This window comes from Triturus cristatus, chromosome 10, assembly GCF_964204655.1.
Source record: "Triturus cristatus chromosome 10, aTriCri1.1, whole genome shotgun sequence".
Taxonomy (NCBI): domain Eukaryota; kingdom Metazoa; phylum Chordata; class Amphibia; order Caudata; family Salamandridae; genus Triturus; species Triturus cristatus.
Window position 1 is genome coordinate 571,284,989 of NC_140593.1, and position 25,836 is coordinate 571,310,824.

At 47.5% G+C, this 25,836-nt stretch overlaps 1 protein-coding gene across 3 annotated transcripts in view; it reads left to right on the forward strand.

Annotated features, from left to right (window-relative positions):
* ABCC1 (ATP binding cassette subfamily C member 1 (ABCC1 blood group)) overlaps positions 1 to 25,836 on the forward strand; it is a 1,390,768-nt gene that overhangs the window by 735,889 nt on the left and 629,043 nt on the right. For all 3 annotated transcript variants that reach the window (XM_085632083.1, XM_085632084.1, XM_085632085.1), the window contains exon 19: positions 9,670 to 9,847. In XM_085632083.1, coding sequence (XP_085488209.1) covers positions 9,670 to 9,847 — 178 coding nt within the window. The remainder of the gene's footprint in view (positions 1 to 9,669; positions 9,848 to 25,836) is intronic.

The window sequence follows — 25,836 nt, forward strand, 5'->3', positions numbered from 1 at the left end:
TACCAAGTCATGCTTGGTTCTAGGATTAAAATAAATGTATACTTACCCAATTGGTCTGGGTTCAGTCTGAGTGTGTGCATCAGTCTTGATTGAGTGAATACAATAAATGCTTAATACACCCTCTTGATAAGCCTAACTGCTTGCCCACACTACCACAAAGAGAGCTGTTAGTATTTAACTAATTTAGCCTCTGCTATACCTCTGGGGACTCCCTGGACTCTGCGCACACTATACTTTACTTTGGGATAGTATATACAGAGCCAGCTTCCTGCAGCGCCTGGGTTCTGAATATTGTTCAAATGGTTGTCATATTCATAAACCTTCCTCTGACCATTCCACCAAAATCTTCTAATCAACATCTTCTCATGCTTCAGGCAGAAGTCAACATCTTACTGCAGAAGTATGCGATGGAGGTTGTTCCGCACAAATAACCGGGTACAAGCATCTACTCCAGATGTTTTCTGGTGAAGAAGAAAGACGAGAACAAATTCAGACCCATTCTCAACAAAAAATAGCCAACAATTGGATTCAGCGAGAAACATTTCAGATGCTGCATTGCATCAGATCTACCCCCCAGTTACAGCAAGCACCATAGACCTCTAAGAGGTGTACTTTCAAGAACCCATTGCCAGGAAACACCGCAAGTACTTGAGGTTTTCTGGAGCAAGGTAAGTCTGTATGCCCAGCCGCTCGACCTAGTAGCCCGCCAGCCCCGGCGGTGCAGGCCCCCGCAGCCGGATACCCCACAGGCCCGAGATAGAAGCCAGGACCGCAGTTAGGGCATGCAGTGGATCAGTGAGACAGTGACTATCGCAGGACTCCCTTGTCTCCTCACCTGCGGTCGCTCGCCATGATCATACGACCTCTATCTGTTTTGTAGCTGGGCTGGTGCAGGATCTGCCGATGGGCACAGGGTCAAATCATCTTCAGGTATGCCGCTGCGGCTCCCCCCGGCACCACCCTCAGAGCTAGATCTGGGTAGGATCAATTCAGGGAGTCCACGGTGCGAGGCAGCCTGGAGCCTCACAGCGTGTGTCCTCTGCCTTCACAGGCCCGATTATATAAGCCCAGTCCCCTGTCTCTGCTCACCAACGTCTGGTAAGTGTCACGGACACCAGATCGGGACTAGCCTGCGCCAGCAGGCTTAATGCAGGTACACTCTCATTTTATGCGATGTGTGTTCCCTTTTTACGGCAGATTAATGCAGGTTTATGTTCTCGGCCGGCATAGCCCTCTTAGTGAGCGGCTGTCTTGCTGCATGGTGAAGCCACGCCTCCCCATTTGTGGATACTTTTGTGAATGTCTGAAGGCCTCAATATTATTTAAAGTGCCGTTATTCTTTTAAAACTGGCCTGTTCTGACGGTATAATGTTACTTCTAAATGCCCATTTTTGAAGATGCAGGAGAATACATTTCGAAAATAAACTACTTGTCGGCACATTAAACCAAGCACATAAAGGGCTATTTGCCTATAACTGGCTGGAGAGTTTTTTTTCCTTTTTACACAAAGGGACTTTAATGCTCCCTTTCCAAGAAGATGGAATAGCGCTGGTCAAAAAAACACAAATAGCGGATGTGAAAAAGAAGCCCCTATAGAAACCTCCTACTTAATAAGGGCAATTGGAAATTCATCAGAACCCATGGCACCAGAGATTCTTGTTCCCTTAATATAACCTTTGGTTTCCTTAACCAGAGGAGGACCGCATAACATTAAGGAGTCAGTATCAATGCTTAAAACCGGCACAACATTACTACAGGGATTACAAGCATACAACATACACACAAAAGAGAGTTAGGAATGTAAATTTAACACTTAATTAGTTGAAGTAGAATGTGCTATATGCAGAAAAAATGCCCTCACCCACAAATTGTGGCATGCTGCCCCTTCCCTTTGCTCCACCCCAGGCTTTGGTCAGCGCAGGGGTGTCAGTTAGCAAGCCCTACGATGTACAATTTGTGGGTGAGGACAGTTTTCCGCATCTAGCACATGCCACTTAAGCTAAACAAGTGTTACATTTACATTCCTACCTCTTTTGTGTGTATGAAGTTTGGGGAGGTTGGTGTAGGAATTTGTCCTTCTCCCCTTTGTGTGTGGTTGATTACAAGCATACAAATCAGAGATAAACTAGATCCATTCGTCATCCAATGTCGGAATTGTTTGAGCAGCTACTCTATTATTTAAATATTGCGTGATCGGAGACCACAGCATCCCTTAAATGAATCCATCTATCCTCTCCCTTACTACGGTCAATCTTTTTCAATCTGACTTTTAGGCTTGAGGTGGTACATTTCTCCCAGTATTGTTGGAATTTGAGATTGCTCGCTAACTAAAAGATTTATTTCCTGATTAGCCTTTTTTAAAGCCCCAAAAAACATTGTAGATGGTTTAAAATGTTTCCTTCTATCTTTGCACCCTAACGCATAAAGGGAACGCATCTGCTTTTTATACCAAAGTATGGAGTCCTAATGAGATGCTTATGTAAAACACCCAGGGGATAGCTTTTTCTGAAGGAGAGTCCAGCCAAATTGGATTCGGAAAACAGAAGGGTGGGGGAGAGGGGGAAGTTTCTCACGATAGCTGTATAGGTTGGGGGGCATCCCTTTATTTGGAAAAGTTACCCTCACACACCTGAGAAGGTGTAGTGCTTCATCACTGGGTGTTTTTGCTCCTCGTATGGTCAGCACTGCAATACCCCACAGGCCCGACTTGAGGGCTCTTTGTTGGAGATCTACTTAAGTAAAAAAAAACTCCGTAATGGTGAGTGCGATTCTGTGGCACTAGTGTGATAGTGAGTTAAAAATATCACGGTGGTGCACAATAAAACGTTTTTATTCCTGGGTCCACCGGATAGAGTAAAAACAAAAGCCAAACTTCTACTTTCCGCTAATAAGGAAATAGTTTGGTTAGAATTGTTGGTGCAGTGAATGGGGTCAACATGTTTCAAGCCCTATTGGTCCAGAAGGGATCCACTGCATTTCATCAGAACCAGGTATTGTGTGAAAAAAATGAATAAACACAAATATTTCTTAAACAGGGCGGAGCCTCCCTGGATCTTAGTCGAGTAATGACTAAGTAGTACGGTGCGGAGAAAAATTATTTTATATAATCAGTCCAACCTGAAAGAGACAAATAAGAAAAGATAGTGTAAGCATATATCCGCCATAAGGAGTATGCCGTGGCTTGATTATGGTGGCACGTTAAGAATGAGGCTCTGCTACTTGTGTGGTGGGAGATCCTATCACAACTGTCACTCAACCAGAAAAATGTTTTTAGTGAATGAACGATCAAGTGCCCAAAGAAATATGTATTATCTTTAGCAAGACCAAATAAACTCATCTCACCGAATATATATCTCAAAGTGTATAAGGAAAAGTTGAGGAGTAGTATCTTGCTTACCCTCTCGAAGTGAAGGGGAGTTCCTCTGAGGTTATAGCAGGCGTATCCTACAGGCGACCTGTCAGGTGAGGCAACATGAAGGGGTTCTGGATTACAAGTGTGGAAGGAGATAGCAGAATAAAGGAGTCAGGTGCTCAAGGAGAGGTCCTAGTTGCTCATTAAAGCAAACAGGGACCACTTGGCTCGTTCAGCATAAACACCTACCTGCGTCTGCTAAACCTGGAGTAACTGGTACCAGAAAGCAACCGTGCTCAAATACTGGAGACAATGGGGTTGCCTGGTGTCTGCGTGATGCCCTTGTAGATCTTAGGATGAGTGTAAAAGTATGGAATCCTGCGTTGAATGTTATACAGGAGAAATCGGCCTCATTTTTCATGATCCATCCTTCTGTCTCTGCCCCAGTTATGAGCAATTTCGATTCTGGTGGGGAGTCTAGCTGAGGGGTCCATGTCAATCGGACAATAATATTGGTTCTCCCGTCCACGTCTGACGTAGTCAGATACCGGAGTGACAGCCTTTTCACTATTGGAGCATGGCTTCTCTCCAGGACCCGGTTACTCCAGGTTTAACAGACGCGGGTACATGATTATGCCGAACGCTGTTAGTGATTCCTATGAGTAGGCTTTAATGAGCGACTTTGACCTTCTTGAGTGCCCGACTCATTTATTCAGCCATTTCCTTCCCCACTTGTAAACCCGAACCCCTTCATGTTGCCTCACCTGGCAGCTTGCCTGTAGTGTACACCTGCTATAACCTCAGAGGCACTTCCCTTCACTTCGAGAGGGTAAGCAAGATACTACTCCTCTTACTTGTACGCTTTTGAATATATATTTGGTGGGATGAGTATATTTGGTCAGGATGATAATTAATGTTTTAATATGGAAGACAATACTGTATATTGTAATTTCGTTGGTCTTTAAAACAATTCAAATGTGATTTTGATGAATGTTAATGAATTTCGTAAATGGTATATTCTGCTTCAAAAGCAACAGATTCATCAAAAGTAGAGATTAAAATTACAAAAAGTAGAATGGTAGTACTGTGATTCATAAGATTGATAAATCATAATTGTGAACAGTGCACACTGCATTTAGGCGGAAATGCTGGATACATTATTAGCGATTTATGATTGACGGATGCCGACGGCATATGTAGCGGTGTAGCACCATTGGTTAGCAGTGAAAAAGAAGGTATTTCATTGTGAAAAAACAGGAGTGTACCTCAAAATTTAATTCTTGCCATTATGAAACACATCAGTGGGGCCTAAACTAGCTATTTTAAGACATTTGTCCAAAGCCTGTATGTTTCTATGAGACCAAAATGTACACCCATTCAATTTATTATAGACTACTTTATCCTTATCTGATAGACATCTAGCCACAGATTCCTTACCTTTGCATTTCCAGGCGTCAGGCTGGATTGAGAAGATTTTTCTTAGCACTACCCCTGTGCGCCTATAGGTGGTGTCGGTCGACTCCGCGTGACGTAGTCTGCGTCGTGTTGATTGTCGTGATGTCCACGTCATCAATTTAACTGCCACTCTGGGCACTGACATCAGTTCTTTTCTTTCAGTGCTGGCCAGCGCTGATCCGTTGAAGAGAGCTACCCTCTGTCATTTTTTATGGACTTTTTTTTACCACAAACCTGTGGGTAGGGAGGCCACAATGCGGGCCAACCACGATCCCCCTTCTCAACCAAAAAACCTTCCTAGTCCGATTCCACATGATCATTTATGGGCAGTCTGTGGCAGAGTACGCCATCATCTCCACCACTGGTATATCATTTCATCGGACAGGTGGGTGTTGCAGATAGTCCGAAGGGGCTACTCCCTTCCCTTCAAGATTACCCTCCATCTATGCCTCCAGTGTATGATTCCCTGACTGAGGAACACCTTGCCCTGCTCTGTGAGGAAGTCAAGACTCTTGGCCAAGGGAGGTATAGAGAGGGTTCCCAGGGCAGAAATGAGCTGTGGTCGTTATTCCCGCTATTTAATGGTCCCCAGAGACGACGGAGGCCTTTCTTCCTACCCTAGACCTCCGAGGCCTCAATTACTTCCTCAAAAAGGAGAAGTTCAAGATGCTCACCCTAACTCAGGTCCTGTCTGCCCTTGACCCGTGAGACTGGATGGTAGAGCTGGACTTGCAGGATGCCTATTTTCATATTCGTATCCTGCCTGTCCATCGTCGCTACCTGCGGTTTACGGTGGGCTACAAGCACTTTGAAATTGCAGTGCTCCCCTTTGGCCTCACCAGCGCCCATCTGGTGTTGACAAAGGTGATGGCGGTGGTTGCAGCCAATCTGCAGGGATCAGGGGTTACAGTCTTCCCCTATCTCGACGACTGGTTGTTGAAGGCAGGCTCTTCCTAAGCAGTCATCTTCCTCCTTCAGTCTACGGCGAACCTCCTGCATTCGCTGGCGTTGACTATCAACGTGCCAAAGCTGCACCTGACTCCCTCTCAGATGGTCCTTTATATTGGTGTGTTTGTGGACATAGTGCAGTTTTGGGCTTATCCTTCTGAACCGCGAGTCCAGGATATTAAGGCGATGATGATGATGTTTCAGCCTCTATCTTGGATTTCGCTGAGAATGACAGAGGCTTTTGGGCCTCATGGCCTCCTGCATCCTACTACTAAACCACGCTCGGTGGCACATGCGGGCTCTGCAGTGGGACCTGAGGTTCCAATGGGCACAGCATCGAGTCAATCTCCGCAACCTGGTTCGGATTTCGGAGGGCACTGCGAAAGACCTGCAGTGGTGGTTAACAGACTGCGATTGGATTAAGGGCTGATCCCTCAACCCTTTACTTTCCCTACCCAGATCTCACATTAGTTCAGACACCTCCCTTCTGTGATGGGGCGGCCATCTGGGGTAGGTGGATGTAAGAGAACTCTGGTCTCCGGCGGAGGCTTGGCTCCATATAAACCTGTTGGTGCTTCAAGCTATCCTGCTGGCACTAAAAGCCTTCTTGCCGTCAATCAAGAGGAGACTAGTTCAAGTGTTCACTGACAACACAACTGCCATATGGTACTGCAACAAGCAAGGCGGAGTGGGGTCGTGGACCGTGTGTCAAGAGGCCCTGCGTCTCTGGACTTGACCGGACAAGGGCATTTCCCTGATGGTTCAAGACTTGGCCAGTTCGCTGAACACCAGGGCGGACGAGCTCAACAGAATGTTTTTTGCGGTTCACGAGTGGCATCTCCATCCGGCGGTAGCACAAGGTCTTTCTGCGGTGGGGAGAGCCTAGGTTAGATCTGTTCGCCCCTGAAGAGAATGCACAATGTCAGCAGTTTTGTGCATCGGAGTTTCCAAGGAGGCTCTCGCTCAGCGACTCTTTTCGTTGCTAGTGGACCTCAGGCCTCCTGTACGCCTTTCTGACAAAACCACTCCTGCCCAGAGTGCTCAAGAAGACAAGGAGGGACGGCACATAAGTGATTCTGGTGGTTCCGGACTGGGCATGGAGAGTTTGGTTTCCTGAGCTTCTAGACATGAGCATCGATCCTCCGATCAGGTTGCCTCTTTGGTAGGATCTTCTGTTGCAGCAGCAGGGGAGGATACTCCACCCGATCATGTCCACTGTCCGCCTCCATGCGTGGAGATTGAGCGGCAACAGTTCACAGCTTTTGACCTTTCTCCCAAAGTCTGTGACGTTATTCTGGCAGCCAGGTGTCTCTCTATAAAATCGGTCTACGCCAGCTGATGGAACACATTTTGTAAATTTTGTACAGAAAGGTCTGTTGACCCCTTGTCTGCCTCTCTGGTGGATATCCTCCTGTTAATCCTTTCTTTGGCCTAGCAGGGCTATGCCTTGGGCACTTTGAAGGGCTACCTCCTTCTGACCTCTCTGCTTTTCTTTAGCTTCCATATTAGCCTTCACTTTTTAAGTCTCCTCTGGTGCAGAGGTTTCTGAAGGGGTTAACATATTTGTTTCCCCCTTCCTCTTTTATTATGCCACAATGGGACCTTAATTTGGTCCTTACCTTCTCAATGTGCGCACTGTTAGAGCCAATGCACAATTGCCCTTTATGGTTGCTCACCATCAAAATAGCATTCTTGGTGGCAATTACCTCTTCTAGGTGGGTGAGCAAACTGCAGGCACTGTCCTCACAGCCTCCTTACCTGACCGCTTTTCTGGAAAAAGTGGTACTAAGAACCAGGGCGTCCTTTCTGCCCAAGGTTGTATCTTTCATCTGGGGCAGTCAGTTTCTTTGCTCACTTTCTATTTGCCTTCGCATCCTTCAAAGCAAGAGGAGCGTCTGCACTATCTGGACCCAAAAAGAGTGTTATCGTTCCTACCTTGATCGTACTAAAGAGTACAGGATACCTGGGAGCAAAGAAGAGGCAAGCTGTTCAAAAGATGGCCATCTCTTGTTCGGTCATCCTCTGTATAAATATCTGTGATGCCTTGGCAAAGAAACCGCATCCTGAAGGCCTTGGGGCCTATTCCACCAAGGCAAAGGCAGGCATCACAGCCTTTCAGCCTGGTGCTCTGATTGCTGATTTATGCCAAGCTGCCACCTGGGCGTCTCTGCACACATTTGCCTGACACTATTGCCTGGATTCTCAGGTTCGCAGGGAGGCCCTGTTTGGCAACTCTGTTCTGCAGGATTTTCTGGTCTAAAAAGTTTCTGCAGTCCCTCCTCTGGGTAAGGTATTGCTTTTGTATCTGATCAAATGTCAGGAATCTGTGGCTAGATAGGGCTATCAGATGGACAAGTTACTTACCTTCGGTAACGCCTTCTGGTGGAGACATGATCTAGCCAGAGATTCCTTATAGACTCACCCATCCTCCCCACACGGCAGAATTTTTTTTGTCAGTGATTTTTCCCTTCAGGGCCCTAGCTGTTTAACACACCATGGTCAGTCACTTAATGGCTCCGCGCTTCTGGCGTGGAAAGTCGTGAAAAGTACTGATGGCAGCAAGCCAGAGTGGTGGTTATATTGACGACACCGACAGCACAATGAACAAGACGCCGTCACGCGGAGTCTACCAACGCCACCTACCGGCGTGCAGGGGTACTGCTAAGAAAAATCTTCTGGGTCCAGCATGACGCCTGGAAGTTCAAAGATCTAGAATCTGCGTCTCGGTCCTGTCTCTACCAGATAAGGCGTTACTGAAGGTATGTGTGAGAAGCTGGCTTGGTATATGGTGAACACTTATGTAAGTGGACACCCTGCACCAATCCAGACAACCCTTATGGTGATTTTAGTGGTCTTAGACAACCTTAGAAAGCTCTCTAAGTGGTAGCTGTGGAGAGCAGCCTTCGAGCTTAGTCCAGGAGGACTGTAAAGCAGCTTGTTTTACCAGAGGTATAATGGGGTTATTTGGTCAGACGCCTATCTTTTTGTTAATACCATAAATCTGACTGAGCACTGCTCATTATCAGGCCCTGCTATCTGCTTACTGTAAACACAGCATTCCCTTAACTAAAAAATTAAACTATGACCCTGTGCTTATTTAAAAATGAATTCAAGGCTGCAAGCTACTTTGAAGGTGTCTGGGAGCTACTGGTAGTTTGCACTCGACTGGTTGGAGACACCTGACATTAAGTTTAGATTCCAACACATCACTTTCATTAAGGGAGTCAGCTCACACAAAGTCTATCTTTTCATCTTTTTTCTAAGGTCACACTCTACCTCTACAGGTAAGCCACTCATTTCTGAAGTTGGACATCCCTTTCATGGTACATTGGTAGACGATCACAAGTGCTCAAACTGCTTCTCATTTGGGCTTCTGAGGTACCTATAGTCAGATGGGTATTACTTTTTATGACGCCAGCATTATTTTCCAATTGCATTAATGTCTTCTCTAAGAAAGATGAAGCAGGATTTGCAGCATTATCAAGTTGGGTAACTGTAGTGTGGTCGCATGGACAACTTCAGATGTCATATGTTGTAATTCTTTTGCTTAGTCATCTTTCCACAAAGCTGCCAGTTTAGACATAAACGATCTGAACATTCTTGATTTAAAGGCTTTTTCACAAATTCTTTTAGTAGGTCCCTCTAATGGGAAATTTGAGAAAGTTTGATAAGAGTAGTGTAATGTTGCTCCTCTATACTATGATATAGTTTCACCTTTTTTCACAAATCTCCCTATAATGCTGATCTTTGACAAACTGACACAATTCTTGCAAACGTTTTGTCCCTTTATTGTACTTGTACTTTATCTGATATGGTAGACGTATAATGAAAATAATTGTTTAAACGTGCTTTAAGAATGGTAGTGAAAATGAGGCGGATAAGAACTTTTTGTAAACATTTTTTATTTTTAACAGACACGGATTTTGGTAACACATGGAGTTGGTTATTTGCCTCAGATGGACAGGATTATAGTAATGGTGGATGGTGAAATAACTGAAATGGGTTCATATCAAGACTTGTTGAAGCAAGATGGGGCCTTTGCCGAGTTCCTTCGTACATATGCAAATGCTGATCAAAGTGAAGACAGTGGAGGTAAGTTTGTGTACATATTCTTTTTAATGTGCTTGGCCCTTTCATTGGCTGCATTTCAGGGTAAATATCCTAACACACGTTTGCCATGATGCAGAAAAATATGACGAGTCTCTAGTACCAAAGAGTCCAAGCCCTCCTGAATTTGAGGGGTTTGAGTTCTTTTTTAAACTACTGTTCAGTTTCCTTAAAGGGGACCTTTTACCCCCCCCCCCCCCCCCCCCACACACACACACACACACACTTTACAAAGAACAATGTTAATCCCACATTTTCTGGAAGTGTTTAAAAAAAAATGTTTAGAATGCTAGGGTTTTCTTTTTGCTTTGGATACTAATGCATTGTGCTCTGAAGACATTGTACAGAACAGACAGCGATGTACCTTCACCTTCCTGAAATTAGTTTCCTAAACATTTGCAGTTGTTCTTTCTCAGTTACATGAGTGGGTCTTTCTAAATGTGGGTTTGTGATTGAAGAAAGGATGGTTTTTACTGTTTGTACTGCATGGTTATTAGTTGGGAATAAATTGAGATGGTTTGAAATAATTTGAGTACTATATAGTCCTAGTTCTCTACTGCTTTCATGAAATACCACCCACTGTTTACATTCTCATAACTTATTTTCTTTGCCTCCTATCTACAGTACTATTCCAAGATTTCAAACAAATCTTGTAGTGACTGGTTGCATTATGTTTTTGATACATACTGTTAACCTTTCACTGTTAGTTGCTAGTTACTATCCACATTAAATGTGTAACTCTGGAGAGGGTAATGCACTTATACTCAGGTTTAGAAACTAATCAGAAAGTGGTGGTAAAAAATTACAAAAGAAGTGCCCAAGTCTACATGATAGGCAGGCCCTGAAATCAAATGCTAGCTAATCATTTCAGTCAACTACAGGCTGGCATCACACCAAGAGTTAAATACTCCCTTGTTTCTAGTTTTTAAATATGGCTGGGATTAGGGGTGTGTAATTAACAGTGTAGTGTACAGCATAAATGTTCTGTTTCGCCATGATATTCTTATACCCATGAACAATGTATTACTACCACGTGAATAGGTTCTCTTTCAAGGTATTTTTGAGCTCCTTTTAGTTTAAATAATGAAACCCACTCATAATTTGGATTACTCTGTTAGCTTATTTAAATTACTCTAAAATCGGATGTGGGCAGGTTTCTCTCAGGTATGCAGGTTGCAAGAATTATCCTGGCAAATGTCCCACTTTAATCGGGTTAGAAGAAAATTCATTGCCACTTAGCCTACTTGTCCTGTCACTGCACCCTGGTTGATGTTGACACACTGGTACATTCATCAGAATAATAGACTGCCATATTGGTAACCCAACTCAAGACTACTGGAGAAGGAGTTTGGGAGCTGTTGAGTACTATAAATCCACTAAGATAGACCTAATTGCTCCAGTAAGTGACATGCTTGCTAATTTTTTCTACTGTGGCAAGAGCCCACTTGTCTTGTTGTGGCTCCTTTAATCCCAGTAGCTTCTGAAGGTCACAGGAGGACTTTGACGCAAGTGACGCATCCTGCAAAGTTGGCTGACAGATCAGGTGCAAGACCTGGTATGTATTAGGCAAGTGACAAGTATGCTGTGAAGTTTGATAAACAATGAACAGTTGGAGGATTTGGCTGTGTTGCAAAATCTGAGATTTGTTGCATGGATCATTCTTATTGAAAGTAACCAACTATTAGTTAATCATTTCTGCTAGAAATGCTGTACATGTCATGGCAGTATTTTGCATCATCCATGGTAGAATGATTACATAAAGGCGTTGCAGGTGACTGGTCCACTGTACCTCACGTTTAGCAATGTACTGCTAAACTTTCTATTTAAGGGACAAAGATGAAGCAGTTTTCTTAGTCACACAATTTGGTTTAAGGTAGAGCCTACGTCTCTTTGAGCCAGGGTCTCCAACATAGCCATTAGGTTACAGGAGTGATATATCCTTGAAGGGAGAAAACATGTAGAATTTGTCACATGACTGCCAAATCAGGCTCAAGTCAAGGTTTAGCTCAAAGTCACAGCTCTTACGGCTGCATTGTAATTGTACTGCTGAGGGGGACACTCAAGTAGGTGGACACTCAAGTAGGTGTATAATCAGAATTTCAAGCAACAATTACTTGTTCTCCCAGCTAGATCATGCCCTCCCCACTGTAACCTTCTCCTCAATTCATAAGATGCTATTACCGAATATTGGGTTCGATGGCACAGTTGACCAACACAACCACCACAGGGATCTGCATTTTACTCATAATGACAGGTTCCAAGCTCCCCAGGTCCACTCAGACTTTCACATTTTTGAAGACTTTTAAACGAGTACCATTCAATTGGGTATCGCTAAACATATTTGTCAGAAGCTTCAACAAACCCCTTTAGATGAGATCAGTCTTCATATTCCCCATTTTTTTGGTTGCATCTGTTTATTGAGAATAAGTTTTAAGGTTAACATTTCTTTTCCATTCTTGATCAGTTTGTCGTAAACCTGTTTTACAGTAAACAGAAATATTCAGTATGTTACACAGTGAGGCACTTAATGCCTTTGTTTCAGGCAGGATCGTAATTTTTCGGGATAATCCATATTGTACACACTTCTGGCACTCGCGTGGCACAAACAATAGGCTCTCCAAATCAGAACACAATAGAAGATACATTCTAGTAAATGCACACCTATACATTTAGCTTCAATAATATTCCGACAAGTTGAGCCCTGGTGAAATTTCAATATGCAGGGATAGCATTAAACAGATCTTCACTTTTCTGACAACAATGACCATAAGTAACTAGAAAAAGAAACTTTTACCCAAAACTTAGCGAGCTACAAAGTCTAGTTGTTACAAAAACCATGCATCAACCCACGTTTTCATCACAAACTGTGATTGTTATACACGTTGAATGACATGAGTCGGGGGGGAGGAGTAGTAAGTCTAGCAGGGAGTCAGTAGATATTGAGACAATCTGCCAGTATGTTAGTGAGAAATGAGGTCGGGAATGAGACCTGATCGAAGCGCACCATGGCTTATTGGGACAAGCTCTCAGCCACAACATTGGGTTCCAGCGCATCATTATCCGCTTGGCGTGTAGGTCTAGCCAAAAGGATGGGATCCCTGTGTCCTGCAATGGGGTATTTCTGCAGCCCTAGTGTGTCCTCTCTATGAAGGGCTACACTTTCAGCTTGTGCCCAGTTGTCCATTGAACGCTGCCAAGCAGCAAACGCCGGGGTGTGGGAGATTTCCATCTTTTCGTAATAAGACGTTTGGCGTCTAGGAAACAGGAGGTCACTCTGTCTCTTGGACCTGTGTTAAAGGCCTAGTAGGCATATCTCCCAATAGTGTAGGTTTGGGCGCTCAGTGCAATTAGACAATGCCATTGTGACAGCATACCAATAAGTGTTGCAATGGGCAGGCCCATAGCATATGTAATAGATTCGCATCAACACATGAACATCTGGGGCAGTTGTGTATGATAATACTTGTTAATGTCTGCAGGGGTAAGGTAGACCCTGTGCAGTATTTAGAAATGTTTAAGGATGGTTTTTCGTGGTATCTTACATTGGCCTTCCAAGAGTGTGCTCCATCAACGTCTCAAAGTGAGGAGTTGTGAGGAGTTGTGGGGCGGTGTGGTAGCGCATAGTTCACAAACCAGCAGTTGAGGTGCCTGCCGCCTCCCATCACCTGTTGGTACTTGACAGCGAGGTGTGTCGGATGTTCAGTCATTGTGGCCCCAGTGCTGTTGTAGTGTCCCGAGTAATGATTGGAGTAAGAAATGCCCCGGAGACCAGCCATCCTCCTTAATTAGAGTATTGTATGATTCTAGTACGCCGTCTCTGTACAAGTCACCCAAGGTACTTAACCCCACTGTGTGCCATGCCTCCAATTCCATCGCAGTCGTTGGACCCGCTGTCCTAGAAGTGCCCAACAGTGTCGATCCCAGTGCGTAGGAGGAGAACCTGGTTTGTATTGCGTAAGCTTCTGCGGTAACATGTGTCCCACTCCCAGTAGGAGTGATTCCGGTGAGCCTGACCTCGTGCGCAGGGGTGGAATAAGTATGGTATTTCAAATTAGGATCGTCCCGATTGAGATGTAGCCATGCCCGACGAGTGCAATCCCACTAACCACTGTTTTCTCTATTGGATTTGTGAAGCTGGATAAGTGTTCAAACTGTAGGGCTGCTAGGCCTCTGTTGTTGGTGAGGCGTAGAACTTGGCCAGTTCAATCCTGTAGCTCAGCTTGTTACAAATTAATTTGCTTATCTGTTTTTTGAATTTCAGAAAAAATGTAGCCGGGATGTATATGGGTAGATTCGTACAGAAATAAAGGAGATGGGGCAACACCACCATTGTGAGTAGGGCCACCCTTCCCATGACGCCAGATGCAAGGTGCACCAGAATGTCATCTTGTGTTCAACGCAGTGACTGCCAGTTTGATGTTGCCCTCAAAAAGATCATCATACTGTGGTATTCCGGTATGCCCAGTTAATTGAATGTGCTATGTTGCCAGGTCAATTGTGACTCTCCTAGCCTTAGTTCAGGGTTTACTGTACTCTGGTGGAAGGGGAACACCTAGACTTTGCCAAATTGAATCTGTCATGATATGCCTGTCTGGCATTGCAGCACTGGCCCGATGAGGAGCAAGCCCAATGATGAAGCATGACACCCTTCGGGGTGTGTGAGGGCACCTGCTTCTAATGGCGCGTTCCCTTCATACTGGAACACTAAAACTCCATTTTTTTCTCTCTGGACTCTAAGGAACTGCACACACCCCCTGTTTACAGATTACATATTTACTTAGGAGCAAGTGTGCTGGACCTATCTTAAAAGCTCCTGGTTCCCTTTTGTAAAGAGAAGCAACTGGGTGGCCACCAGTCTGTCTAAGCGGACATATAGATGAGGAGCGGAATCGAAGGAATAGACCATCATAGGGTTACGACTGCGCCATGCATCCACAAGATACTACTGTTGTGGTGTCCAACATGTTATTAAATCTCCCCCGAGAAGCCATGGTACCCCATTCCATTGCAATAGTTTGTGATGGTGTTTTCAGTTGAGGATCATGGTCTGTGTTCGGTGCGTAGATAGATCCCTGCAGTATAGGCTGTCCATCCAGCCGCCCTCTTACAAGCACATAACTGCCTTGGGTGTCTATAATCAAATCCTTTGCAACAAATGGCGTAATGGGTTTAATGCACAGGAAGGACCCACAAGTATAACTAGAAAACCCAGTGCTGTGTATCTGCCCTCTCCATTTCCTCTGCAAGCTATTACTATCTATCTGCGTCAGGTGAGTTTCCTGTAGCAATGCAATGTTCACTGAGTGCCGCTTTAAATGGGTGTAGTGCTGTGATGGAGTGTGCATGCCCCAAGCATTCCATGTAATTGTTGTAGTGTGCCATGAGTGTTGTGGTAAGTTTTTCCCCTACCTTATCACCCCGCTTAAGAGGGTTAAGGGTCCTGCATATTAGTGGACCACAATGGAGAGCATGCGAGAGTCTGTAAAGGATATGAGTCGCACTAAATATTATAGCCCATGTAAAAAGTAAAACTATACCATAAATACAAATTGAGCAGTAACACAACAGGTGCCCACCTGAACAAAGAACCTGGTCTCTTGAGGTTCTTTAGATAAATATCTAACGGGGGAGCAAGTGGTTCAGCAGGTGTTAACCCCCTTAAGTGATAGGTTGTGACCGGGGACCAGTGCCATCAGGAAATACATTCTGCCCGCAATGACCCCTGTGTTTATGACCATCAGTTAGTGTGTATCAATGGCATCTGCGTCAATCAATAGATGTTGCATACCTGAATGAGTTGACAAACCAAGACATATTCAGATAGGTGCAGGGGTAGCAGGTAGAGGTGGGGACAATGAAACAAATTTTATAATATGTGTGAAAGTGACACAACTGTTGCAAGATAATGTCATTAGACGTTTGTGGAGTTACCTTCGGTGGAGCAGGCGATTCAGCTCTGGAGGGGCACGTAGTTAATGAGGTATTGTTGCTGAGTGATCGTACAGATTTTGCATCTATTCCAGAGTTTTTCTTGTTCTCCCAGTGCCACCACATATTGCAAGACTTGTCGATGCTGATGGATTATTTGCTCCAGATTTGTCACAGCAGGCAAGGAAGGGTGTCTGCTTGGAGCATCTGTACCGGCGGCGCCCCCTCGCTCCTCCCCATGCTGTTGTCTGCGCGCTGCATCCTGCCAGTTGGGAAATGGCCTTTCAATTCCAGCCAGTACCAGACATCTTCGGGGTGTCAAAGAAACTGGTTTTCCCTTTGACCATAAAACATAATCATGCGGAGAATAGGAGTGCATATTTGATTTCAGGTTTGAGCAGCCTGCGTTTGACTGCCGGAAAGGAGCTCCATCGACGTTGCACATCCACAGTATAGTCTGTGAAGAACATATTTGCATTGCTGATTTTGATCTCAGTAAGCTGTCTGGTCTCTCAAGATTGCATCCCTGGCTCTGTAATGTAACATGCGAACCTGACAAACACGTAGTGATAGATTCCTAACCTTAGAATTACCCCCAGGCGTCAGGCTGGATCCGGAAAGGTTTCATCAGCAGTACCCCTGCGCATGGGTAGGTTGCGTCCTGCCGCTCCACGTCAGTCGTCTGCGTCGTGATCGCCGGGATGACGTCGCGGGCAGTACTTAGACACCGCCCACACGCGCTGACGTCAGTTTCTTTTTCTGCGCCAGCAAGCGCAGATCTAGAAAGAGCTAGTACGCCCAGTCATTTTTTGACCTAGTTAATTTAGGCTTTTTGACGCTTTTTTTTATTTCTTGAGTCGATCGAATCCTCGTGTCGTAGGGATGCCCGGGTTTAAGGACTGTGGGGACTGTCACCGCATGATGTCGGTGATGGACCCACACTGCGTGTGTCTACTGAGTTGGGCGCGACCACAACTCCAAGTTGTGCCCAGACTGCCGGGCCATGGCACCAAAAACTTTGCAGGAGCGGTCCTGAAAGTTGCTGGAAGTCCAGCAGTCTGCTCCGTGCCGTTCAAGGCCCCGGTCCTGTGGGAGGTCGAGGCACCGGTCGCACAATCGTCCACATCATTCTTCTGGATCTAAGTCTTCGAACTCTGGGTCAGGTAAGTCGAAGCATTCCAAGAAGTCATCGAAGAAGCGTCATCCCTCTTTGACTTCCCCTTGCCTGTCGCGTGACACGGCTGAGGGTGCGGGCTGTGCCACCCTCGAGGCTCCGGCGGAGCCTAGGATGTCGCCACCGGCCCACCTGCCCTTCCCGGGTCCGGCAGCAACGCCTGCCCAGGTGCAACAGTTTCTTGCTACCATGGCCTGACTCTTTGGGCCGTCTGGCCCCGCCGGTGCGCCTCTGGGACCCACGGGCCCGACTGGGGGTCCTGTTCCATCGCCGCAGGCCCCCATGGGATCCAGGATCGGATGCCGTTAGACCTTGTTACGCCTCCGCCGACGTCTACCCCACCGGCACCACCTCCGACGTTGGTTGCTCCTCGGGACGTCTTCGTCCCTGTCTTCAGCCCTGAACCGGACACGGCGCCCGATCAACGCCGCTCGACGCTGCTTCCGACACCGATGGGATTTGTCCCTATGTCCGTCGTCTGTATTTTCAACCTGTTCCACAGACTTCGGAGGAAGGGGAGGACTGGGAGGGGTCTGAGGACCCTCTCCCACAGGACTGATCTTATGATTCGGACTGGGCAGAGGATTTGGGGGAAGCCAGTGGTCTTGACACCTCGCCTGACCTTGGCATGCTGTCTCCTACTGTGGCTACGGAGGAGGGAGCCAGTTACGCAGTGGAGTTACGTAGGGCGGCCGAGGCCCTCCACCTCGAACTCCCTACTGTGGCCGTCCGGACTAACCTCCTGACTGAAGTGTTCCAGCCTGTGACAACCTCCTCGGAGCCCTTGCTGCCCTTTAATGATGCACTTTCTGACGTTCTTTTGTGCTCCTGGTCCAGGCCCAACATAGAGGCTCCTGTGGACCGGAACGTAGCCCGATGCCATCGCCCAAATCCGGGCGATCCCCTCTTCCTCTCCCAACACCCTACTCCTGATAGCTTGGTTGTCCAGGCCTCTGCTTCCCAAAGCGCGTTGCCTTCCGCACCTCCGGATAGGGAATCCAAGAAGCTGGAGCAGCTTGGCAAGAAGCTGTTTTCATCTGCCAGCTTAGGGCTGCGGTCGGTGAACACTGCATGTTTCTTGGGCTGTTATTCCCACTCTGTGTGGGAAATGATTGCGCAGGTGCTGCCTAGCTGTCCGGAGGAGGTCCAGGCTGTCGCTGCTGGGAGAGACGCAGCTAAGTTAACCAGTCGTGGGCTTGACACCGCCGACTCACTGGGCAGGGCAATTTCCACTGTGGTGGCGCTTAGGTGCCACGCCTGGCTGAGAACTGGCTTTTTGGGGGATGTCCAGAATACCCTGATGGACATGCCCTTTGATGGCATTCACCTTTTTGGCAATAAGGTAGATGGTGCGCTGGAGCGCTTTAAGGACTCACGGGCTACGGACAAGTCCTTGGGCTTGTTGTCGTGGCCGCGGAAGGGGCGCTCCACTATGTTCGCAGGGCCACAGGCCGGCGCAGCAACTTCCCAGGGCGGCCGTGGACGTGGGAACAGTCTAGGCAGTTCAGGGGGCCAGCGGGCGGGTCAATCCACCTCCAACCCCGCGGCATCCACTGCAAAGCCATCCTAGTCTGTCCTTTCAGGTCCATCAAATGCCATCAAATGGATTCGCAATCATCTTCCCCCACTGGCGCACCATCACTTCGGACCAGTGGGTGCTGCAAATTGTCCGAAGGGGCTAATCCCTCCCCTTTGAGACTACCCCTCCAGCCATCCCACCTCAGTATCACCGCATGTCGGGGGACCACTTGACGCTTCTCCAGCAGGAAGTTGCGGCCCTCTTGGCCAAGGGGGCCATCTAGCGCGTTCCGATGCCCCAAGTAGGTCATGGTTGTTATCCAACTACTTTGTGGTTCCTAAGAAGGACAAGGGCCTGCGTCCTATCTTAGACCTTCGAAACGTCAATCGCTTCCTCCGGAAGGAGAAGTTCAAGATGCTCACATTGGCTCAGGTGTTGTCTGCCCTAGACCCACAAGACTGGATGGTAGCGTTAGACTTGCAGGACGACTAATTTCATATTCCCGGCCCACTGGCGTTACCTGCGGTTCACTGTTGGCCACGAGCACTTTCAGTTCACCGTGCTCCCTTTGGCCTTGCCAGTGCCCCTCATGTGTTCACGAAAGTCATGGCGGTGGTTGCAGCTCATCTGCGCAGATCAGGGGTTTCAGTCTTCCCCTATCTCGACGACTGGCTGTTGAAGGCGGGCTCCCCCCAGGCAGTTGTCTCCCACCTCCAGGCTATGGCCGACCTCCTGCATTTGCTGTGGTTCTCCATCAACGTGCCGAAGTCGCACCTGGTACCCTCTCGGAAGCTCCTTTTCAACAGAGCGGTTCTGGACACAGCGCAGTTTTTGGTTTATCCTCCCGAATAGCGAGTCCGGGACATTCGGGCTATGATTCTGATCTTTCAGCCCTTGTCCTGGGCTTCGGTCAGGATGACCCTGAGGCTGCTGGGCCTCATGGCCTTCTGCATCCTGCTGATCAACCATGCCAGATGGCGTATGCGGGCTCTGCAGTGGGACCTGAAGTTCCAGTGGGTGCAGCATCAGGGGGACCTGTCCTGACACGTCCAGATCTCGGAGGGCACTGCACAGCAGTTGCAGTGGTGGCTCATGAACTAGCATTGGGTCAGCAGCAGATCCTTTTTCCTTCCCCAACCGGAGCACATGGTGGTAACTGATGCGTCCCTCCTGGGATGGGGAGGCCACATGGGAAGAGGCGGCGATCAGAGGCCTCTGGTCTCTGGCAGAGTCCAAGCTCCTTATCAACCTTTTGGGGCTTTGGGCGATCCTTCTTGCACTGAAGGCATTCCTTTCCTCTGTCAAGGGGAGTGTAGTGCAGGTGTTCACGGACAACACCACCGCCATGTGGTATTGAAACAAGCAGGGTGGGGAGGGGTTGTGGACCCTATGTCAGGAGGCTCTGCGCCTCTGGGCATGGCTGGAACATCAGGGCATTTCGCTGGAGGTTCAACACCTGGCAGGTTCACTGAACGCCAGGGCGGACGAGCTCAGCCGCAGGTGCATGATGGATCACGAATGGCGTCTTCGGAGGTGGCACAAAGTCTTTCAACAGTGGGGAGAGCCTTGGTTAGATCTATTCGCCACCGAAGAGAAAGCGCAATGTCAGCAGTTCTGCAAGTTGGAATTTCCAATGTGGTACACGCTCAGAGGCCCTTTTGTTGCAAGTGGAGTTGCTGTCTATCGTACGCCTTTCTGCCTATACCACTTCTGCCCAGAGTGCTGAAGATTAGACACGACCAGGCCCAAGTCATTCTTGTGGCGCCGTACTGGGCTCGAAGAGTTTGGTATCCCGAGCTACTCAGTATGAGCGTGGATCCCCTGATTAATCTGCCTCTTCGGGAGGATCTTCTGTCACAGCAACAGGGGATGGTCTTGCACCCAAACCTATTCAGTCTCCACCTCCTTGCGTGGAGATTGAGCGGCGGCAGTTGATTCCTTTCGACTTGCCTCCTGAAGTTTGTGATGTCATTCTGGCAGCCAGGCGTCCCTCCTCTACAGTGGTATGCATTTGCAGGTGGAAAAAATTTGTTGCATGGTGCACAGCAAAGGCTGTGGATCCCCTTTCTGCCCCTTTTTCCGAGGTCCTCTTGTTCCTGAGTTTTATATAGCGCGAACTTGATCTGACTCCGAATTTGGTATCGGAGCGCCTTACATAGCACCAGTTACATTACATGAGGACACGGGGAGATTAAGTGATTTGCCCAGAATCACAGGATATTCAGCATCATTACTGAGACTCGAACCCAGTTCCCCAGGTCCGAGGTCAAGCGCCCTAGCCGTTAGGCCAACTCCTCTCCCCTCTTCTTTCTATGGCCCGGCAGGGCTCTGCTCTGGGCTATCTTTCTGCCATTTCGGCCTTTCTCGGACTACCTGATCAGCCCTCTCTCCAAGTCCCCTGTTGTACATAGATTTCTCAAAGGCATTGCACACCTTTTCCCTCCTATCCCGTTTGTGATGCCACAGTGGGACTTGAATCTAGTTCTAACTTAACTGATGTGCGCTCATTTCGAGCCTCTTCACAACTGTCCTCTTCGTCTTTTGACTTTGAAGACTGCCTTCCTGGTTGCCATCACCTCCGCTAGGCGAGTGAGTGAGCTCCAGGCTCTTTCTTGTAAGCCTCCTTTCCTTTCCAGTCATCCAGACAAGGTGGTGCTCAGGCCCCGGCCTTCCTTTTTGCCAAAAGTTGTTACGGCCTTTCATATTGGGTAGACTGTTACCTTGCCCACTATCTTCCCACCTCCACATCCTTCCAGAGAGGAAGCGAGGTTCCACCGTCCGGACCCAAAACGTGCGCTTTCGTCGTTCCTCCACCGCGCACAGCAGTTCCGGGTGGTTGAGCAACTCTTTGTTGGCTACGTTGGCACCAAGAAAGGTCAGGCGGTGCACAAGAGGACTATCTCCCGCTGGGTTGTCTTGTGCATCAAAGCTTGTTACTCTTTGGCCACTACTGCATTGGGATGGGGTGTCCACCTGCAAGACATCTGTCAGGCAGCTATGTGGGCCTTGCTGCAAACATGTACAAAACATTATTGCCCGGACAGCCAAGTCCGGAGATGCTGCTTTTTTGGCCGTTCTGTTCTCCAGGACTTTCTGGTGTGACGTTGGTCCGCAGACCCACCGCCGGGGTTGGTATTGCTGGGATATCTATTCCAAGGTAAGGAATCTATCACTATGTGTTTCTTTCAGATGAACAAGTTACTTACCTTCGGTAACGATGTATCTGTAAGAAACAGTAGTGATAGATTCCTTACCGCCCCACCCATCCACCCCGTTCTGCAAACTGATTTCTAGGGTTAAGGTCATCCCTTTCATGGCCTTAGTTTCAAGGCACCAGTGGTCAGTATCTTGCATGGCTCTGGGTTCCTGGTGTGGAAGATCTTGTACAGAACTGGCGTCAGCGTCTATGTACTGCCTGTGACGTCATCCCGGCGATCATGACGCGGACGACTGTAGCGGAGCCGCACGATGCCACCTACCAACACGCAGGGGTACTGCTGACAAGGTTTCCGGATCCAGCCTGACGCCTGGGAATAATTCTAAGGTAAGGAATCCATCACTACTGATGTTTCTTACAGATACATCGTTACCGAAGGTAACTAACTTGTTCAACAAGAATGGTCTAGGGTTGGCCCCTGGTATGGGGCTGCAGGCAGGAACTAGGTGCACTTGCTCCACAGTGAAATGTTGAGAGGGCATCTTGAGGTAGCAGCTGCTGCTGCATCCAGCACTCCACAAAGGCTGCAGCATCTGTCCCCTCCGGCAAGCCCACTACACGTATATTGTTGCGCCGTGAGTGACCCTTGGTATCCTCCACTTTACGTTCCAGCAGCTCTACTCGACACTTCAGTGAGCGAGGGGAGTTGTCCGTTTTGCTTGCTTTCGGTTGCAACTCTGCAATAGTGTATTCGGCATAGTTAGCTTTGTCCGTGAGTTTGCGGTGTTCAGTATGGAGCAGCATCGGGTCCGTTGCAACTGCGTCGACTTTAGTCTTAAGGGAGATCATGGTGGACTACAGTGCTGTGCCAAGTTTTTCGACCGCTGCCAGTACTGAGTCGAACTTATTTCCGCAGGAAGGCAGAGGGGCATTAAGTTCACAGGCATTCATGTCGTCTTGTAGTTTGTCCTTCCTTGGTGGGGGTTGCACAGTCGTGCCCTGGGTTGTGGCCCGTTGGTTACACCGGTTTCCTCCTTCAACCAGACACCCAGTAATACGTGGGTCGCAGTGGGCGGGCACAGGCAAGACAGTGAGATGATTGGCATGCCGCCCAGCACTCTGGACCTGTGCAGCAGTGATGCTGATCTGGTGACTAGTTGGCACGTTTCCGAGTGTTACCATGGTCTGGCCCTATCTCCAATGTCAAGAGCAGCCTCACACTTTGCTCACACCTACAATTGATATTGCAGCTAGTTTGGGCAAATGTGTCCTCTGTGGTTGCATGACTGACAGCTCCTCAGTCAGTGAGCTCGTGTGGTTTCCTCATCCAATCAAAGTGGGCGAGTGCCTTTAGGTAAGCCTGTGGTCACCAGTGACAGACCACCTCTCCCAGAGCCCCTGTAGCGACACTGATAGGTTCCTGGGGTCTCATGCAGGACGCATCGACAGTGCACACCGCGCCCAGCAGACGTTCACTTAATGGGGGGGGGGGAAACTACCAGGTAATATTGTGGAGGTCCCATCCAGTGCACAGTCACATTCACACATTATTCTCCAGCTACCGCCTCTAACAGCGAATACTTCTTTGAGTGGGGCAGTTGGCCACTGCAGTTATTGGGTTGGCACAGTCCTCGAATCTTGGACCTTAAGTTTCAAGCAGTGTGGGTGCATCCTTATTGTTTACAGGCACCGTGTCCCCTATATAGCAGCTTCCAGGTGGTGCACCAACGGCCCGTCGGGCCGACTGCGCCCATCTGTGGCAGTCGAACTCTCCAACATCACCCACAGTACGACGGCCGTTCGCTGTGTCGGGGCTGCGGCTCCTGACGCCCTCTCGCGTCGTCCTCTCTACAGTGCTGCAGCTACTTACCACCTGCCCATCTGGTCTGCTCTCGCTGTAGGCCCCAATCAACTCGTTTCATACGAGTAGTTTCTGCAGCCAACGTGGCCAGTCGCCTCATTTTTCTCCAGCCACTTCTTTCTTGAAGCAGCAGCGTTTACAACAGTGCGGCAAATTCAACCCGAATTCGCCGTCACCCTCCACATCTATTCTCTCACAGCTGTCTCGCCATCAACAACTCCACGGGAATATATAGCATTGTTCTAGGTCACATCGGTGTGCAGGTCCCAATATGGGCAGCGGGTCCCCGACAGGATAAGTGGCGAAAAAGCAGAGCCTCCTTTGCCATCTTTTATGCTGGCTACCTTAGCCATGCCCCCCAGTCTACATATGTACCCCATGTTATAGCATGATATTGTATAGCGTGAACTGGAGGTAGAGTTGTGTAGATTATAGGTCGGCTCATTGTGGTGAAGAAAGAATTGTCTTGCAGTTATCCTGTGTTCTCAGTGATGGCTAGTAAACAAGTGTTGTAGTGAGATTCTCATCTAGTGGTCCCTAGGTATCTGAGTTTGGTTATGATGTAGGACTGTTGTGTTAGGGTTCCCTAATTTAACTAGATTGAAATACATTGCTGATGGTTATTATTTTGATTAGGTTATGCACTCACTAGGAGGGCCCGACTTTCTGCATTGCTTTATTCAGTGTCCCCGGAACCTGATGCTGGGTGTTCTGTGTTAGTTACTGCTGTTGTTTAAGCTAACTTCATAGAATCTTTTACAATGACTTGGCTGCCAGTCAATGCTAAAAGTAGCAAGTTTTAGTAAATGCGTTAGGTTTTGCCTTTCACCTATTAGATTAATAATATATATATTTTTATGTTTTAGTACGGGCAAAAACTACTGGCCTACTTTAAGGTGTCTCTTGTATTTTATACTTTCATAATAGTGAGACTAAGAGCCTGTTAATTTATGGACGGATTAGTGGTTCTATACCACTCCTTGAAATGCAGCAAGAGAGACAAGTCCTTCCAGAATTGGACTATTAATTGCTGAACATTGTTTTGACAGATATGGTCCTCCATTGCCTTTTGGGGTGTTTGGATAGATTAAGTAAACCAATTGGGGAGAGGAGTTGGCCTAATGGCTAGGGCGGTCGACCTCGAATCTGGGGAACTGGGTTTGAGTCTCTGCAATGATGCTGAACATCCTGTGATTCTGGGCGAATCACGTAATCTCCTGGTGCCTAACAAAAAAAAAATGAATGTATCCTCATGTAATGCAACTGGTGCTATGTAAAGCGCTCTGATACCCGATTCGGGTCAAGTTCGCGCTATATCAAACACTTTAAAAATAAATAAAATGGTAATCTTAGAATTGCATTCCAAAGACGCCAAAAGTTTTAGATATAGGAGCTTAAACTGTCATCTGAGTACCACAATTGCGGACTTAAAATGAGGCCCAAGGAACACCCTAGTGTTGCACATGTAATATCCGTTGCAAATTGTACCTAAATGGACATTAAAACACTGCAATCTCACCCCCCAAACCCTGCCATCAGTAAGAGTAAAACTTTGCGAATTGGCAATTGCTGTAGTTTAAAAACAAATTGAAAGCTTAGTCGTATTTAATTGTGTTTCTAACTCTAAAAACATTTTTGTGTGTTCTCAGCAATTACCAAGAAAACAAAAAAAAAAAGCAGTATAGGTAAAACGAGAACATTTATAGTAAGTGCAGACTATGAACTATTTGTAGTTCGGGCATATGGTGAATTCGAATTCGGAAACAAAAAAATAGTTTGCTAAAATCATTCAAAAGTATGCCTATTTTGTCCTGTGCCGTACATGCAATTCCAACAGCACATAAGAACCGGACGTAAGTCACATGTAACTGCAACACACGTAATTTAACCGGCTAATCTGAAATAGGCTATTAGTTATAGATTCCTTACCTTAGAATTACCTCCAGGCTCAGACTGGATCCAGAGAATTTTTCTTCAGCAGTACCCCTGTGCGTCGGTAAGTGGCGTCGGTCGACTCCGCGTTCTTCGTTGGTGTTGTGATCGCCAGAATGATGGCGCGGTATCTACTTAAACGTCAGTCAGCGCAGATCTGGAGAGAACGGTACCACGAGTCACTTTTTGACTCTTTTTTTTGTGACTTTTTGACTTCTTTTTGGAGTCTTAACTAATCCTGGTGCACAGGCACGTCATCCCGGCGGAACGGCTTCACGCCTTGTGATGGACCCTCATCTTGTGTGCCATTGGTGCCTGGAGCGCAACCACGAACCAAAGTCGTGCTCTGACTGCCAGGCCATGGCCCCGTAGTCTTTGCGGGACCGGTCTTAAAAGCTTCTGG